The sequence below is a fragment of the Schistocerca piceifrons genome, chromosome 3, assembly GCF_021461385.2.
Source record: "Schistocerca piceifrons isolate TAMUIC-IGC-003096 chromosome 3, iqSchPice1.1, whole genome shotgun sequence".
Taxonomy (NCBI): Eukaryota; Metazoa; Arthropoda; class Insecta; order Orthoptera; family Acrididae; genus Schistocerca; species Schistocerca piceifrons.
Window position 1 is genome coordinate 557073264 of NC_060140.1, and position 19105 is coordinate 557092368.

The 19105-nt window shown below is 40.4% G+C and overlaps 1 protein-coding gene across 1 annotated transcript in view; it reads left to right on the forward strand.

Annotated features, from left to right (window-relative positions):
- Nucleotides 1-19105, forward strand: part of LOC124789841 (zinc carboxypeptidase-like) — a 70029-nt gene that overhangs the window by 20276 nt on the left and 30648 nt on the right. The window contains exons 3-4 of the mRNA XM_047257348.1: nt 4400-4536; nt 18187-18262. Of these exons, the coding sequence (XP_047113304.1) occupies nt 4400-4536; nt 18187-18262 (213 nt within the window). The remainder of the gene's footprint in view (nt 1-4399; nt 4537-18186; nt 18263-19105) is intronic.

The window sequence follows — 19105 nt, forward strand, 5'->3', positions numbered from 1 at the left end:
ATGTTGCGCAATACTTTAAAAATCAAGTAAATGACCTGAAACGTCTCTAGCATGTCAGGAGTAATACTAAATCAATATGTGTTGAATATGACTTCAGTAACTTTAACCATTTTCGAAATTTGGATGTTTTTCTGTAAAAATCACTGGCGCAACAGAAAAGAGCTAGAAACTTAAAAATTTCTATTTAGATTCCTTTTTCATAATAATTTAGTAGAAACAGTGTTCTGGATCTCACAAATTAAAATTTTAGTTGAAATTCATGATTTTCTGGTTTTTGTCTTAAAAATTAAGGAAGCAAGATAGATTAAGTAGGCGAATGAATAAGGCTAGGATGTTTATATTTAAGTTGAAGGGAGACCGCTATAATCATAAAGATATGAGAAGCTTCAACTGAATAACTGTAAAACTATAGCGACAGCGTATCTCCAAAGGGCAAGTTCAGAGCTCATCTACTGCGTGTAGTGTAATTAAATTAATTCTCTCGCCCAAAAAAAAATATTTGACTTAGCCACGTCAGACTTTTATTATGATTACTTACCTGTGTGCTGATTGCACATTTAAATTGAGAGCTTCATCGTCCATCAGCAAAGGAAGCAATGATTTATTCGATAACTTAAAGTGGTGCATTACTAGCCCAGCGGCTAGTCGGGAGAGCCGATTTGATCAGGCGTTCCCTTAGCCGTCCGCACCGCGGCGGCACGTGAAAATAGGACCTATGCAAACTGAAGATAGATCATTAAAGTCATCCCAGAATTAACACTTCACTCGAAAACGATTTCATGGTTACGCGTATGCCGAGTAACTTACAACGGCATCCGAGGTTGTTTATAGCAATGATACCGACGCGACGCGACTCCCGGCACAGGTGGTGCGCAAATCAGTGTCTGGAGAGAACTGGGAAGGCCCCAGCAAGATAGATTAAGTAGGCGAATGAATAAGGCTAGGATGTTTATATTTAAGTTGAAGGGAGACCGCTATAATCATAAAGATATGAGAAGCTTCAACTGAATAAGTGTTTGACTTACAACGGCATCCGAGGTTGTTTATAGCAATGATACCGACGCGACGCGACTCCCGGCACAGGTGGTGCGCAAATCAGCGTCTGGAGAGAACTGGGAAGGCCCCAGTTCTCTCCAGACGCTGATTTGCGCACCACCTGTGCCGGGAGTCGCGTCGCGTCGGTATCATTGCTATAAACAACCTCGGATGCCGTAGTAAGTTACTCGGGATACGCGTAACTATGAAATCGTTTTCGAGTGAAGTGTTAATTCTGGGATGACTTTAATGATCTATCTTCAGTTTGCGTAGGTCCTATTTTCACGTGCCGCCACGGGACAAACATTCTACCATTATTTAGCGTGGCGTTTCATTAACATTATTATCAAATTATGGCGAGCATTCACTTAAACCTTTAATTCGAACAGTTATAGTTGCACCAGCGCATTAGACTCTAAACTGCTCTGGTAGTTGGATTGTGTGGATTCTTTTTTGGTCTGTGACTTTCAGAATATAGTGAACATTTTAGAGAGAATCGGTTTTGATTATGAATCCCAGACAATCTCCTAATTCCTCAGAGCTATAATCTGTAGCTATAAGTGTATTTCACAGATGAAGTGGGCACTAAGGAATTCTAATTACAGGCTTCACGTTTTGCTAATCACTTCCTGGTTGCCAATATTGTAGTTAGAGAGCCAGTGTTGAGAACGGCAAACAACAGCATTAAATAAATAATAGGAAACAATTTATAACAACAATAAATTCCACCCGCCGCCCCACATATGCTAATCGGCCGGGAAATGCATCTTTTCTACATTACATTCTACATTTATATATAACAAAAATATCCACCCGCTGCCCCACAAACTGCCAGTATTTTTGCATCCCATTAATCTGAACTCCATTGTACAGCACTAATTCAGTTGTAGGGGGAATAGAGCAAACATGGCTTTGTTCATGAAACTATTTATGTAATTGCCAGCATTGTTTTAATGGAAACAGAGGACAAGTCTACTGCAATGTGAATATCACATGAAATACCATTGACCAGTTCGTTACATTAAAGAAATTGTCAGTGAAGCTGATGCGTGAGTTGGATTGCTCAAATATTTATGATGTTTGACAATGTTTCGGATAGGAATCGTATTTTGCGACTGTTGTGAACAAAGAAAACCAGGTATTTACTCAAGTTAGAACTATAACGAAATCGCAGCATTTTGGTATATATCCGTCGCTATAAATAGCTGTGCACAAAATTATTGAAACATTAACTACAGAATTTAAGAATAGAGGAATAAATCTTACAGAGATGGAAAAAGGCGACTGACTACCATAGGATTCCTTATAGAGACCCTGTGACCCGATTTTGAGGTAAGCACAAACATTTATTACGAAAGAAATAGAACGACTGAAATAATTTACATAAATTACGAAAAATGTGAAACTGCTGAAAACAACGAGAACGCAAACGACGCTGTAATATCATTGAACGCACACTTTGAGAGCTATGACCACTTGCTCATCTTGGCTAGTGTGAAACACATCTCTTCTACCGAACAATTCTCATAGCTCTTAAGGTATGCAGTTTAGAGCCCATGTTTACAAGATATTTTTTGTTGTTCTTATAGATACTGCATCCTCCCAAAATATGAGGAGCAAAGAGCTTTCAGTAGAAGAAAAGTGTTTCGTAGTATCGAAGGTGAACAAGTGTTCATATCTCTTAAGATATGCACTTTCAAGGCCTTGTTCACTAGGCATTTTTTTCGTGCTTTGAGGTAAGGAACCTGTCTCTAAAGTTTGTTCTTGTTTTTTTTTTTTTTTTTTTTTTTTTTTTTTGGGACTCCCTGTTTACAAGATGATTCAAAATTCCTTTAACCGGCTTCTAAAAGTTGTAGAAGACACATAGTAGACGAAGGTTTGGTAAGGAAAACCGTCTCACGATACGCACATAGCGGGGACTATGAGCTATGAGCTGTGTGTTACAGGAGCACATGGCACGGCCAATTATTCGAATACTTGTCCTCGGCTTCTGTTCTACGTGACGAAGGACGTGTAGTTTCGGACGTCCCAGCTATCTCGCAGCCGTTGTTGTAGTCGGACGAAGGCGCTGTGTGTCGTCATAATTACAGCAGGGACTGACGACGACGTCCGCTTCTCAGATTGTGAAGTGGGAAATTTGAAAGTGATCCAGTATTCGAACGGTGCATTTCCGGACACGGTTCCCTTTCAATACTTCATCTGCTAAGCCCCTCTACAGCCCCTAGAAGCCTGTAAGAGGAATTTCGAATCACCCTATATATTTGCTAACGACTGTATTTAACTGAAAATTCCGAAGGAAGGGTCACGTAACTGTACCAGATATGAGCAAACATAATTAGTTTGCAACGTGCTCAGTAGTCCTTGACTCTTGATCTGGGGCGCACCAGTGCATACATTGATCAGCCAATGGTGCTGGTTTTTCTTCAATGAAAGCACGTCCAATTGTCGTTAACGATCTATGGACTTACAGTGTGCACATCGAATTCAGCGCCCACTGAAATTTCATAATAAAACTGCTTTGCTACAGTGATAACAAACCTGTCTCTGGATAGCCTCTACCATATACGTACTCCAGGATGTGTACAACAAACACGCCGCCAGCGACACACGCAGTTGGCACGAAAGCGCGGAACAAAAGACGTTCTCTTCCCTTTCTTCTTCCGAAAGCTAATTGTACCGGCTATATCTGTGTTCTGTCGATGTAACCAGTTTTTATGCTTCCTCGTTAAATATTTTCGTTTTTACGTATTACTTTTCTCATTAGTACTATTGCGTGAAATTTAAATAAGGAAGGACAAACATATAAACTTACTAAGAAACTTATCAAAATTCGACAACATAAAGGAAACTGCTTAGTGCTGAATTAAATATTTGTTAGAGAGAAAACGTGCACAAAACATAACATTTACAAAACAAAACATCTGTAACTGGGTACTGAAAATAAATTCACAACTTATAGAACACAATGTTGCTAGAAGAAAAACAAAATTTTTTTGTGATGACAGCGTCAACTTGTACAAGCATTCTCTTAAATTTTTCAATATGATTCGTCTGCCTTTAGTTTCTAAAGAATTCTTAATAACATTGTATGTGCGTCCAAAAGCATAATGATAAAGTAATGATTTTTAAAGGTGCCTTAGTAGCCTACCTGTAACAGTGTGAGCCTGTTGCTGATCCTGCTGATCCGCCGCTTCTTTTTCCACTTCCAAAACCGTTCGCCCCTTGTCTAGTCTAGAAGCGAGGCAGCTGCCACCAGTGTGTCTCCCACAATACAAACGACATTAAATTTCATGGTGAAAGCTACTGTGATGCCTATAGTTTCTAAAATGAGTTACAAGAGCGGCGATTTTTGTTTCCAAAACAGATCCTGTTCTGGAAGGACGCCAGTGTCGCCAACAGAACGGCAGACGTGATGGTATCGCCGGAATTGCAAAACAGCTTTCTGGAGGCACTCGAAAAGAAGGGTATGAAGTCTTCTGTCTACGTAGAAGACGTGCAAAAGTAAGTCTCTTTATTCAACAGTATTAGTTTTCTCACTTTGTGTTAGGGGTCGCAACACATATACAGCACAAAACTTCAACGCGAACCATGAGCACACCAGTGGTGCTCCTCTTAATATATCCGATCACTGTCATTCCTAAAACGACGTGAATGTTATTGCAACGGCTGTGCAAGTGGAAGCTTTGCGACGGATGGAGAGAAGTGATCAGATGACTTAACTCAAGAAGCTCTTTGTGCTACAGCAAGTGTTCCAGTTCGAGTTTCATTCGTAAAGATTAGCCTCGGACGAACGGTGAAAAACAGACATTTTGTTTCCAGAGAAATTATTAATTTGTGAGTTGTGATCGATATCAGTCGCTTTAAATATTTAATTCCGGACTTGTAGTATTCCTAGCGTAACTAGGCATTTAGAAATTGGTGCTAATCAAATTTTCACTGGCGTTAATAAATGGTTTGCGGCTAATTCACTGTCATTAAACTTTTAAAAGACCCACTATATGCAGTTCAGAACATGTAAGAGATTTCCTTCCAGAATTTGTATAACATATGAAGACATGCAAATCGAAGAGGTTGACAGTGTTAAATTTCTGGGCTACAACTCGATAACATATTCAGTTGGGGAGGGAATACCAAAAAATTGCTGAAGCACCTAAACAGGTCCATATCTACAGGAGGCAGCTGTAGGATATATATATATATATATATATAAACTTGTATAATTTGCTTACTTTCGTTTTATTATGTCATATGGGATCATATTCTGGGGTAACTCGTCAAACCGAGCAGAAGGTTTTAGAGTGCAAAAGCGTGTAAAAAGACTCATCTGTGGTGCAAATTCAAGACTATCTTGTAGAAACGTGTTCAAGGAACTGGGTATTCTAACCACTGCTTCTCAGTATATTTATTCCATAACGAACCTCTGTTTCCAACCAATAACTCAATAAATAATGTCAATATTGGGGATACGAACAATTTACATAAAGACCTAAAACCACTTAACTTCGTTCGAAAAGGGTCCAATATTCAGGAACACGTATTTTCAATAAATTCCCAGCAGCTATTAAAAACTTGGTTTCAGATAAAGTGCAGTTCAAACGCAGTTTTAAAGACTTTTTGACAGGCAATTCCTTCTACTCTGTAGATGAATATCTTAAGAGGGAATGTTAGACAAGCTTAAATAAAAAAGTCTGTTAGATTTCTGTTTTGACAGCACTTAGTCACAACAGTGAAGATAAAATGTTTTGTGTATGATACATTTATTTAATGCGCATGACTATGTTTCATTTTGACAGTGTATTAATTCTGTAAATATTAACAGTTCCAGTTTACTGTAATGTATTCACCTATTGTGACTATCTCCTGACAAATGATGTGGGTAGTGAGTATTATATTTGAATGGTTTATGTTTTTTATTTTAGGCTTTCTGACTTGTTGTAGACCCACGAGAGTCGTCTCATTATTGGGTTAGTGTGAAGAAAAAAAAAAAAAAGAGAATTATCATAGTAATAGTGCTGTTAGAATGAACATACAGGAGAGACAGAAGACCGGAGTGGTCTGAACTCGTTCAAGAGCATACACACGATATGGGAAAGAGTATCTGTATTACGAGGGGTCTTCGAAAAGTAAGTTACAGATTGTTATGGCAGACCAAGTAAGGTTTATTAAACGCTGCACTACTCTTGAAATTGACATAGGTGATTGACAATATTTTTCACCATACTGACCAAACTTTTGTAAACAATGGGCGGAACGTTCTGTCAATCGTTCAATTTCTCGACGATAAAATACATCTTCTTGGTCACAGAGCCGTTCGAGAACCACTGTGTGAACGTCCTCATCAGTGGAAAAACTGAAATTTCTGCGAATCTGTTCCGCAGATATACCTGAACATTGTTGTCTGCGGTCGATATCGGTGATCTTTCTTCTCCATCAGCAACACTTACGTCTGCGCTGCCCTGGTGAAAATTACGGGCACCATTTTACTACGGCTGGACGAAACAGGCCATTTGATCCATATACTGCTGAATTGCAAAATGTATCTGTGTGTAATTTAGATGATTTGCTCACAGGAATCGCACTGCGTCACGTTCTTCTAGTTTGGAGAATGTTCCCAGTTACTGCCTCATTTCACTGTCACAGGTGTGATGCACCTGTTATCCATTGTTATTGTTGTTGTGGTCCTCAGTCCAAAGACTGGTTTGATGCAACTTTCCACGCTGCTCCATCTGTGGAAACCTCTTCATTTCCCAGTACCTGTTGCTAGCTACGTCCTTCTAAATCTTTTTAGTGTATTTATCTCTTGGTCCTCTACGATTTTTATCGTCCACGCTGCCCTCCAATACTAAATTGGTGATCCCTCGATGTCTCAGAACATGTCCTACCAACTGACCCCTTCTTCTAGTCAAGTTGAGCCACAAGCTCCTCTTCTCCCCAATTCTATTCAATACCACCTCCTCTACCCATCTAATCTTCAGCATCCTTCTGTAGCACAACATTTCGAAAGCTTCTATGCTCTTCTTGTCTAAACTATTTATCGTCCACGTTTCACTTCCATACATGGCTACACTCCATACAAACACTTTCGGAAACGACTTCCTGACATTTAAATCTATACTCGATGTTAACAAATTTCTCTTCTTCAGAAACGCTTTCCTTGCCATTGCCAATCTACATTTTATATCCTCTCTACTTCGACCATCATCAGTTATTTTGCTCCCCAAATAGCAAAACTCCTTTAGTACTTTAAGTGTCTCATTTCCTACTCTAATACCCTCAGCTTCACCCGACTTAATTCAACTACATTCCATTATCCTGGTTTTGCTTTTGTTGATGTTCATCTTATACCCTCCTTTCAAGACACTGTCCATTCCGTTCAACTGCTCTTCCAAGTCCTTTGCTGTCTCTGACAGAATTACAATGTCATCGGCGAACCTCAAAGTTTTTATTTCTTCACCATGGATTTTAATACCTACTCCCAACTTTTCTTTTGTTTCCTTTATTGCTTGCTCAATATACAGATTAAATAACATTGGGGATAGGCTACAACCCTGTCTCACTCCATTCCCAGCCATTGGTTCCCTTTCATACCCCTCGACTCTTATAACTGCCATCTGGTTTCTATACAAATTGTAAATAGCCTTTCGCTCCCTGTATTTTACCCCTGCCACCTTCAGAATTTGAAAGAGAGTATTCCAATCAACATTGTCAAAAGCTTTCTCTAAGTCTACAAATGCTAGAAACGTAGGTTTGCCTTTCCTTAATCTTTCTTCTAAGATAAGTCGTAAGGTCAGTATTGCCCCACGTGTTCCAGTATTTCTACGGAATCCAAACTGATCTTCCCCGAGGTCGGCTTCTACTAGTTTTTCCATTCGTCTGTAAAGAATTCGTGTTAGTATTGTGCAGCTGTGGCTTATTAAACTGATTGTTCGGTAATTCTCACATCTGTCAATACCTGCTTTCTTTGGGATTAGAATTATTATATTCTTCTTGAAGTCTGAGGGTATTTCGCCTGTTTCATACATCTTGCTCACCAGATGGTAGAGTTTTGTCAGGACTGGCTCTCCCAAGGCCGTCAGTAATTCCAATGGAATGTTGTCTACTCCTGGGGCCTTGTTTCGACTCAGGTCTTTCAGTGCTCTGTCAAACTCTTCACGCAGTATCGTATCTCCCATTTCATCTTCATCTACATCCTCTTCCATTTCCATAATATTGCCCTCAATTACATCGCCATTGTATGGACTCTCTATATACTCCTTCCACCTTTCTGCTTTCCCTTCTTTGCCTAGAACTGGGTTCCCATCTGAGCTCTTGATATTCATACAAGTGGCCCTCTTTTCTCCAAAGGTCTCTTTAATTTTCCTGTAGGCAGTATCTATCTTACCCCTAGTGAGATAAGCCTCTACATCCTTACATTTGTCCTCTAGCCATCCCTGCTTAGTCATTTTGCACTTCCTGTCGATATCATTTTTGAGACGTTTGTATTCCTTTTAGCCTGCTTCATTACTGCATTTTCATATTTTCTCCTTTCATCAATTAAAGTCAATATTTCTTCTGTTACTCAAGGGTTTCTACTAGCCCTCGTCTTTTTACCTATTTGATCCTCTGCTGCCTTCACTATTTCATCCCTCAGAGCTACCCATTCTTCTTCTACTGTATTTCTTTCCCCCATTCGTGAAAATTGTTCCCTTATGCTCTCCCTGAAACTCTGTACGACCTCTGGTTTAGTCAGTTTATCCAGGTCCCATCTCCTTAAATTCCCACCTTTTTGCAGTTTCTTCAGTTTTAATCTACAGTTCATAACCAATAGATTGTGGTCAGAGTCCAAATCTGCCCCTGGAAATGTCTTACAATTTAAAACTTGGTTCCTAAATCTCTGTCTTACCATTATATAAGCTATCTGATACCTTCTAGTATCTCCAGGATTCTTCCATGTGTACAGCCTTCTTTTATGATTCTTGAACCAAGTGTTAGCTACGATTAAGTTATGCTCTGTGCAAAATTCTACCAGACGGCTTCCTCTTTCATTTCTTACCCCCAATCCATATTCACCTACTATGTTTCCTTCTCTTCCTTTTCCTACTCTCGAATTCCAGTCACACATGACTATTAAATTTTCGTCTTCCTTCACTACTTGAATAATTTCTTTTATCTCATCATACATTTCATCAATTTCTTCGTCATCTGCAGAGCTAGTTGGCATGTTAACTTGTACTATTGTAGTAGGCGTGGACTTCGTGTCTATCTTGGCCACAATAGTGCGTTCACTATGCTGTTTGAAGTAGCCTCCCCGTACTCCTATTTTTTTTAATTCATTATTAATCCTACTCCTGCATTACCCCTATTTGATTTTGCATTTATAACCCTGTATTCACCTGACCAAAAGTCTTGTTCGTCCTGCCATCGAACTTCACTAATTCCCACTATATCTAACTTTAACCTATCCATTTCCCTTTTTAAATTTTCTAACCTACCTACCCGATTAAGGGATCTGAGATTCCACGCTCTGATCCGTAGAATGCCAGTTTTCTATCTCCTGATAACAACGTCCTCCTGAGTAGACCCCGCCCGGAGATCGGAATGGGGGACTATTTTACCTCCAGAAAATTTTACCCAAGAGGACGCCATCATCATTTAATCATACAATAAAGCTGCATGCCCTTGGGAAAAATTACGCCTGTAGTTTCCCCTTGCTTTCAGCCGTTCTCAGTACCAGTACAGCAAGGCCGTTTTGGTTAGTGTTACAAGGCCAGATCAATCAATCATCCAGACTGTTGCTCCTGCAACTACTGTGAAGGCTACTGCCCCTCTTCAGGAACCACACGTTTGTCTGGCCTCTCCAGAGATACCCCTCCGTTGTGGTTGCACCTACGGTACGGCTATCTGTATCGATGAGGCACGCAAGCCTCCCCACCAGCGGCAAGGTCCATGGTTCATGGGGCGAGGGCTTCTCATTACCTGATCATTAGTTCGTGATCTACCCATCTAATCCATTCTTCTGTAGCCCCACATTTAAAAAGTTTCTATTCTCTTCTTGTCTAAACTATTTATTGTCCATGTTTCAGATCCATAAATAGCTGCACTCCATACAAATACTTTCAGAAAATACTTCCTGACACTAAAATCTATACTCAGTGTTAACATATCTCTCTTCTTCAGCAACGCTTTGCTTGCCATCGCCCATCTACATTTTATAACCTCTCTACTTCGACCATTCTCAGTTATTTTACTGCCGAAATAGCAAAACTCATCTACTGCTTTAAGGGTATCATTTCCTAATCAAATTCCCTCAGAATCACCTGATTTAATTCCACTACATTCCATTGTCCTCGTTTAGCTTTTGTTGATGTTCATCTCATATCTTCCATTCAAGACAATGTCATTTCATTCAACTATTTTTCCAGGTCCTTCGCTGCATCTGACAGTATAGCAATGTTATCGGCAAACATCAGGGTTTTTATTTTTTCTCCCTGGATTTTAATTCGTACTCTAAATTTTTCTTTGGTTTACTTTACTGCTTGTTGAATGTACAGATTGAATAACATCGAGTATAGGTTACAACCCTGCGTCACTCCCTTCTCAACCATTGCCTGCCTTTCGTGCCCCTCGACTCTTATAACAGCCTGGTTTCTGTACAAAATGTAAACAGCCTTTCGCTCCCTGTATTTTACCCCTTCCACCTTCAGAATTTGAAAGACAATGTTCCAGTCATCATTTTCAAAAGCTTTCTCTATGCCTACAAAAGCCAGAAACGTAGGTTTGCCTTTCCTTAATCTATCTTCTAAGATAAGTTATAGGGTCAGTACTGCCTCGCATGTTCCTAAATTTCTAGCGAATCCAAAGTGATCGTCCCCGACGTCGGCTTTCACCTGTTTGTCCGTTCGTCTGTAAAGAATTCGTGTTAGTATTTTGCAGCCTTGACTTATTAAAGTGATAGTTCGGTAATTTTCGCACCTGTCAACACCTGCTTTCTTTGGAATTGGAATTATTGTATTCCTCTTGAAGTCTGAGGGTATTTCGCCTGTCTCGAACATCTTGCTCATCAGATGATAGAGTTTTGTCATGGCCGGCTCTCCCAAGACTATCAGTAGCTCTAACGGAATGTTATCTACTCTTGGGGCCTTTTTTCGACTTAGGTCTTTCTGTACTCTGTCAATTTCCTCACGCAGTATCATGTCTCCCATTTCATCTTTATCTACGACCTCTTCCATTTCCATAATATTGCCCTCAAGTATATCGCTCTTGTCTAGACCCTCTATATACTCCTACCGGCTTTCCCTTCTTTGCTGGGGAGTGGTTTTGCATCTCAGCTCTTGATATTCATACAGGTGGTTCTCTTTTCTCCAAAGGTCTCTTTATCTTTTCTGTAGGCAGCATCTACCTTAGCCCTAGTGATATGTGCTTCTACATCCTTACATTTGTCTATTAGCCATTCCTGCTTGGCCATTTTGCACTTCCTATCTATCTAATTTTTGAGACGTTTGTATTCCTTTTCGAGTGCTTCATTTACTGCATTTTATATTTTCCCCTTTCATCAAATAAATTCAGTATCTCTTCTGATACCCACGAATTTCTACAAGCCCTCGACCTTTTACTACTAGATCCTCTGCTGCTTTCACTATTTCATTTCTCAAAGCTACCCATTCTTCTTCTACTGTATTCCTTTTGCCTGTTCTTGTCAATCGTTCTCTAATGCTCCCTCTGCACCTCTCTACAGCCACTAGTTATTTCAGTTTATCCAGGTCCCATCTCCTTAAATTTCCACCTTTCTGTAGTTTCTTCAGTTTTGATCTATAGTTCATAACCAATAGATGGTGGTCAGAGACCACATCTGCCCCTGGAAATATCTTACTATTTAAAACTTGGTTCCTAAATCTGTGTCTTACTATTATAGAGTCATTATGAAACCTTCCGGTGTCCCCAGTTCTCTTCCAGGTGCACAATCTTCTTTCCTGATTGTTAAACCAAGTGTTAGCGATGATTAAGTTATGCTGTGTGCAAAATTCTACCACACGGTATACTCTTTCATTCCTTATCCCCCATCCCGTATTGACGTACTATTTTTCCTTGTCTTCAATTTCCTACTATCGAGTTCCAGTCCCCAATGACTACTAAATTGTCATCTCCCTTAACTATTTGAATTTTTCTTTTATCTCATCATACATTTCTTCAATCACTTCGTTATCTGCGGAGCTTGTTGGAATATAAACTTGTTCAACTGTGGAGGTCGTGATGTTCGTGTCAATCTTGGCTACAATAGTGCGTTCACTATACTATTCGTAGTAGCTTATCTGCGTTCCTATTTTTTATTCAATTATTAAACCTACTCCTGCAATACCCCTATTTGATTTTGTATTTATCACCTGACCGGAAGTCCTCTTCCTCCTGGCATCGAACTTCACTAATTCCCACTATATCTAATTTTAACCCATCCGTTTTCCTTTTTAAATTTTCTGACCTACCTGACCGATTAAGGGATCTGACTTTCCACACTCCGATCCGTAGAACGCCAGTTTTGTTTCTCCTGATAACTACTTCCTCCTGAGTATTCGCCGAACGGAATATTGTACCCAATAGGAAGACATCATCATTCAATCATACAATAAACCTGCATGCCCTAGGGAAAAAATACGGTTGTAGTTTCCCCTTACTTTCAGCTGTTCGTAGTACCAGCTCAGCAATGTTGTTTTGGTTGATGTTACAAGGCTGCTTCAGTCAATCATCCCGACTATTGCCCCTGCAACTACTGAAAAGGCTGCTGGCCCTCTTCAGGAACCACACGTTAGACTGGCCGCCTGAACAGATAAGCCTCCGTTGTGGCTGTACCTACGGTATGGCTACCTGCAACGCTGACGCACGCAAGCCTCTTCACCAACGGCAAGGTCCATGGTTCACAGGGCGGCTGTTATCTGTACCGCAGCAGAACTTTTGGTGTGTGTGTGAAGGAAAACGGCAACATGGTAATGCACAACTCTTGTTGTGCAAAGGTCCTAGAATGGAACGACATGTGTAATTTACATTTCAACGTCCTCTCGTAGTTTCGTATATGATAGAGGGGTGGAGGAACGAAGAACAGTTTCTGATAATATACAATGAAGTCTATTTTCATTAATCATAAAATACACTAACACTTCCTTTTGTAATACATCGTTAGTAATGACAATGTTCTTAACCGAGAGACACTGGTTTTGCACCTACTAATCTGATGTCAGGCCGGTAGGATTGAGATACGAGTGTCATTCGCAAAGTAGATAACGGTTTGACTACACAGTTTAAGCTTTCACGGCTGGTACTGACATCACTTAAAACTGCCACTTTACCTCTGAATGTGTGTCCTGCAGTCGGAGGGGAAACGGTAGGAGAATGTTTTATAAATCGACCACGGCCTGTTAGCCCTGAAGTTTTAAATGTTTAAAATAACGTTTTTTCTGCAGATATTTTTATTTTATACAATTAGAAGAAACTTTATTTTACAAACAATTTTATACCCAAGCTACTTTTCTACGCAGTCACTGCTCAAATTTAAGCACTTGTCGTACAGTTTTATCAGGTTTGCTACACCTTCTCCATACCCGGTTGTCGCCAAGTTGTTGAACCACTGATAACGGCTTCTTTACGTTCGTCATCATTTCCGTAGCATTGTCTACACCAAAGGCTTTTAATTTGAGGAATAATCACATGGGGTTAAGTCCGGACTGTATGGCGGATGTTGAAATATTTTCCACTGAAATCACTGAAGCAAGCATTGTGTCTCTCCCGCTGCATGCAGACGAGCATTATCGTGAAAGAGGTGACTCAGCTGGTTACCATTCGGTGGCTGTTGTTTCTAATAGCGCGGCGAAGTCATTGAAGAGACAGTAAGACACTGCATTTACGAAACGCCTATCTTTGAGTTTTGTTTCAGTCCTTGCTCTATTAGTCACCAATGAGGGCCAGATCGAGCGATCTTCGTCTTGAACCATATTTCGGTCCGCCATTAAAGATGATACGCCACTTCTAAGCTTGCGCTTCGTTCATCACATTGCCTAGAACTCATTTATCTGTCTATAAATTTCGATAGGTCGGACTTGTGGGTTTAAAAAGAGGATAATACTACGCCCTTCACACTTTACCGGATCGTCAATTTTTTCACGCTTTTTAAAGTGGCACAGCTAAGCAGTAAGCGACCGCATAGAATCGCAGCTGCCGTCAAAGTGAAGCGGACGAGTACCAAGATCAGTGGTCGGGCGGCGGTGGTGGGGTAGGGACACGGCGACGTGTCAAAACAAAACGTTCTTAACTTCCCGGATGACCCTCGTATATGCGAATAATTTCTAAACTCACCTTTTTGGTACTTTTACAATGGCTGGTAGCACAAGCAAAACCGTCGCAAACTGAAGGTACAGAGCCGGCCGGAGTGGGCGAGCGGTTCTAGGCGCTTCAGTCTGGAACCGCGCGACCGCTACGGTCGCAGGTTCGAATCCTGCCTCGGGCATGGATGTGTGTGATGTCCTTAGGTTATTTAGGTTTAAGTAGTTCTAAGTTCTAGGGGACTGATGACCTCAGCTGTTAAGTCCCATAGTGCTCAGAGCCATTTTTTTTTTAAGGTAGAGAGCTACTGGAAAATTTTGAGATAGAGAAGCATCTTATATTTTCAGCTATATGAAAATAGGGGAGAGCGGCAGAGTAATTTTGTGATTGAATGACAAATAGCTATGAGTACGCTTACTCTACCGTAAAATATGCAGCAGAAGCCTAAATTGCAATGAACACATAAAATATACCTTAGGAAAAGAAGATGAACTCAACCGTGAAAGGAGTGGGTTATAAAACGCTTGTTCCACCGAGTATAGGGTATTGCCCATCAGTCTGCGACCCTAACCAGATTGGCTTGAAACCAGAGATGGACAAGTTCCAAAGAAAATCGTCTCGTTCCGTCACGGGATCGTTTAGATGGCGCGGTAGCTTTCAACAAACTCCAGTGGCAGAAGCTGCACGATAGTTGTTGTGCACCACGGATACGATTGTTACGAAAATTCTGAGAGATTGTTTTCCAGGTAGAGACAGACAAATGTTACTTCCTCCCATATACGTCTCGCAAAATGACCATAACGACAAAATTCGAGCAATCAGAGCTAATAGAGAGATTTACAGACGGTCATTGCCCCCACGTGCCATTCACGAATGGAACTGGATACGGCGAATCAGTTAGTGGTAGCAGGAGTGCCTTCCACCACACGTCGTCGGGTGGCCTTCGGAGTGTTGATGTAAATGTAGCTGTAGGTGTAGATATTAGCCGGTATTCATATTATGGTTTTCTTCAAACTGACACTGATTCATACGTCTGTCTTTGCGGCGGAGCAGGACGCGACTTGGGTTTGCGAAGATCGTATGAGTCTTAAATACTACACAGAATGTTCTGTGGAGATGCCTTCTGTGACCGTTCTGTTCAGTTAGCATTCAGATGAATTAATCAATAAATAGATGATCTAAGGGAATGAAGGTGTTGAGCTACACTGACATGTAGCGGTTAATACTATTCGTTTTGTTGAAAGTAAAATCATATTAACCTCGTCTAAAAATTTCCAAAAAACCTTTAGTCACGTCGTCGTTAATCTCACCGTAATCTGTAGTTGTGAATATCAAAAAAGAAAGCTGGAGTTATGGTACCATTAGGCAAAGTTACTACAAGATCTAAAATATGATTGGAAAATGTTCCATTAGAACAAATAATGCGTTTTATATACCTCTGATGCTACGGTATACGCGACTGCAACAGAAAAGCTTAAAAAAAGCTCGATAGATATTCAAGAACGTGCGTAGCAATAAGAAGAGTTCTGGGTCTCCACTGTAGAAAAGATGTTGTTGTTCTTGTGGTCTTCAGTCCTGAGACTGGTTTGATGCAGCTCTCCATGCTACTCTATCCTGTGCAAGCTTCTTCATCTCCCAGTACCTACTGCAACCTACATCCTTCTGAATCTGCTTAGTGTATTCATCTCTTGGTCTCCCCCTACGATTTTTACCCTCCACGCTGCCCTCCAGTACTAAATTGGTGATCCCTTGATGCCTCAGAACATGTCCTACCAACCGATCCCTTCTTCTGGTCAAGTTGTGCCACAAACTCCTCTTCTCCCCAATCCTATTCAGTACCTCCTCATTAGTTATGTGATCTACCCATCTAATCTTCAGCATTCTTCTGTAGCACCACATTTCGAAAGCTTTTATTCTCTTCGTGTCCAAACTATTTACCGTCCATGTTTCACTTCCATACATGGCTACACTCCATACAAATACTTTCAGAAATGACTTCCTGACACTTAAATCTATACTCGATGTTAACAAATTTCTCTTCTTCAGAAACGCTTTCCTTGCCATTGCCAGTCTACATTTTATATCCTCTCTACTTCGACCATCATCAGTTATTTTGCTCCCCAAATAGCAAAACTCTTTTACTACTTTAAGTGTCTCATTTCCTAATCTAATACCCTCAACATCACCCGACTTAATTCGACTACATTCCATTATCCTGGTTTTGCTTTTGTTGATGTTCATCTTATATCCTCCCTTCAAGACACCATCCATTCCGTTCAACTGCTCTTCCAAGTCCTTTGCTGTCTCTGACAGAATCACAATGTCATCGGCGAACCTCAAAGTTTTTATTTCTTCCCCATGGATTTTAATACCTACTCCGAATTTTTCTTTTGTTTCCTTTACTGCTTGCTCAATATACAGATTGAATAACATCGGGGAGAGGCTACAACCCTGTCTTACTCCCTTCCCAACCACTGCTTCCCTTTCACGTCCCTCGACTCTTATAATTGCCATCTGGTTTCTGTACAAATTGTAAATAGCCTTTCGCTCCCTGTATTTTACCCCTGCCACCTTTAGAATTTGAAAGGGAGTATTCCAGTCAACATTGTCAAAAGCTTTCTCTAAGTCTACAAATGCTAGAAACGTAGGTTTGCCTTTCCTTAATCTTTCTTCTAAGATAAGTCGTAAGGTCAGTATTGCCTCACGTGTTCCAGTATTTGTACGGAATCCAAACTGATCTTCCCCGAGGTCGGCTTCTACTAGTTTTTCCACTCGTCTGTAAAGAATTCGTATTAGTATTGTGCAGCTGTGGCTTATTAAACTGATTGTTCGGTAATTCTCACATCTGTCAACACCTGCTTTCTTTGGGATTGGAATTATTATATTCTTCTTGAAGTCTGAGGGTATTGCGCCTGTTTCATACATCTTGCTCACCAGATGGTAGAGTTTTGTCATGACTGGCTCTCCCAAGGCCGTCAGTAGTTTCAATGGAATGTTGTCTACTCCTGGGGCCTTGTTTCGACTCAGGTTTTTCAGTGCTCTGTCAAACTCTTCACGCAGTATCGTATCTCCCATTTCATCTTCATCTACATTCTCTTCCATTTCCATAATATTGTCCTCAAGTACATCGCCCTTGTATAGACCCTCTATATACTCCTTCCACCTTTCTGCTTTCCCTTCTTTGCTTAGAACTGGGTTTCCATCTGACCTCTTGATATTCATACAAGTGGTTCTCTTATCTCCAAAGGTCTCTTTAATTTTCCTGTAGGCAGTATCTATCTTACCCCTAGTGAGATAAGCCTCTACTTCCTTACATTTGTCCTCTAGCCATCCCTGCTTAGCCATTTTGCACTTCCTGTCGATATCATTTTTGAGACGTTTGTATTCCTTTTTGCCTGCTTCATTTACTGCATTTTTATAAAAAGATATACAAATAAAATTCTGTAAGATCGTACCGTTTCATCACACCTTGTGAGTGGGAGTCCATCATTTGCCGAAGTTAGTTTTCGCGTGTAAACCACAGCGGACCAACGAAAATATGGATCAGTCAACCGGAAAAGGCAGCAGCGTCTGATTGTAGCGGGAATGATGGAAAATAAATGTTTCATTAATGTTCGCAATGTTCATCCAGCGCTGATCTGCTTCCAGAATTCGATGGTGATAAACGTGTACTTCACGCACATGAACTTCAAGAGTCGCGCAGAAATGGTCGATCAACAAGTTGGACTATTGTTGACACAATTTTTCTAGAAATAATTAATTTGGGAAAATGGATCACATTTTAATTACAGCTAGGTTTACCGATCATACACCTCTTTAGTCATTATAAGTTGATCTCGAGTAACGTTTTCTCCATTATTGCAGGCTTATCGACAATGAACGTCCGGCAAAGAAATCGAGGGCATCCTTTGGTTGGGACGACTACCACACATTGGACGAGGTGAGTCGATACTTTCGGTATACTAGTCGCAAAGTAAACGACAGAGAGGAAATTTAAGATTTAAAAATTTATCGTGAAATGCTTAGTTTAATTCTTTGGAGACTTTTAAGCAGACTTGTACTTTAGTAATCTCCATAAAATTACTTGTAACTATGCATTTACTTTGAATCACTTCTTCATTTTGTTTCCAAATTTTGTTGGCCTGCACATAACTGCTTCAGTGACCTGGTTCACGCTTGGGAAGGCGCCAATGACGTGGAATCGGCGTACAAACATGACTACTATATTTTACTATTGCTTCATTTGCGTTAAGGGATGAACAATAAAAATATGATACATTAGAAGTTAATTGCTGTTTCTTATGAAGCTGAATACGTAAAGCAAATACAATAAGAAGTACTAATTATGGATAATACACCCAGAACACAAAGACATCCTGGACAGGACAGACACTGTGAAATTGGAATGGGCAGGGCATGTTACCAGAAGATATGATGACCAACGGGCAAAGGGAGTGCAGGAATAGAGTCTAAGAGACGGAGACCGACCACGAAGAAAACCACCGGACCGATGTTCGAAGACCTGCGGAAGATAATTGAGATCAACTGGCTGCATATCGCCAAAGATCGTTGCTCACGAACGAAGAAGTTACCGACATATCTGAGCTCAATACTTGGTGAGATCACTTCCCTTAGTGATAGAAATAACTGATAATGATGACTCTCAGTGCATTTATATTATAGATAATTAGGAAATTACTTCCAAAACCTTCTCCGTAACATCGATCAACTGATTCTGTTCCCATACATCCATAAAGAAGAAGGGAGATAACAAAACTCGATA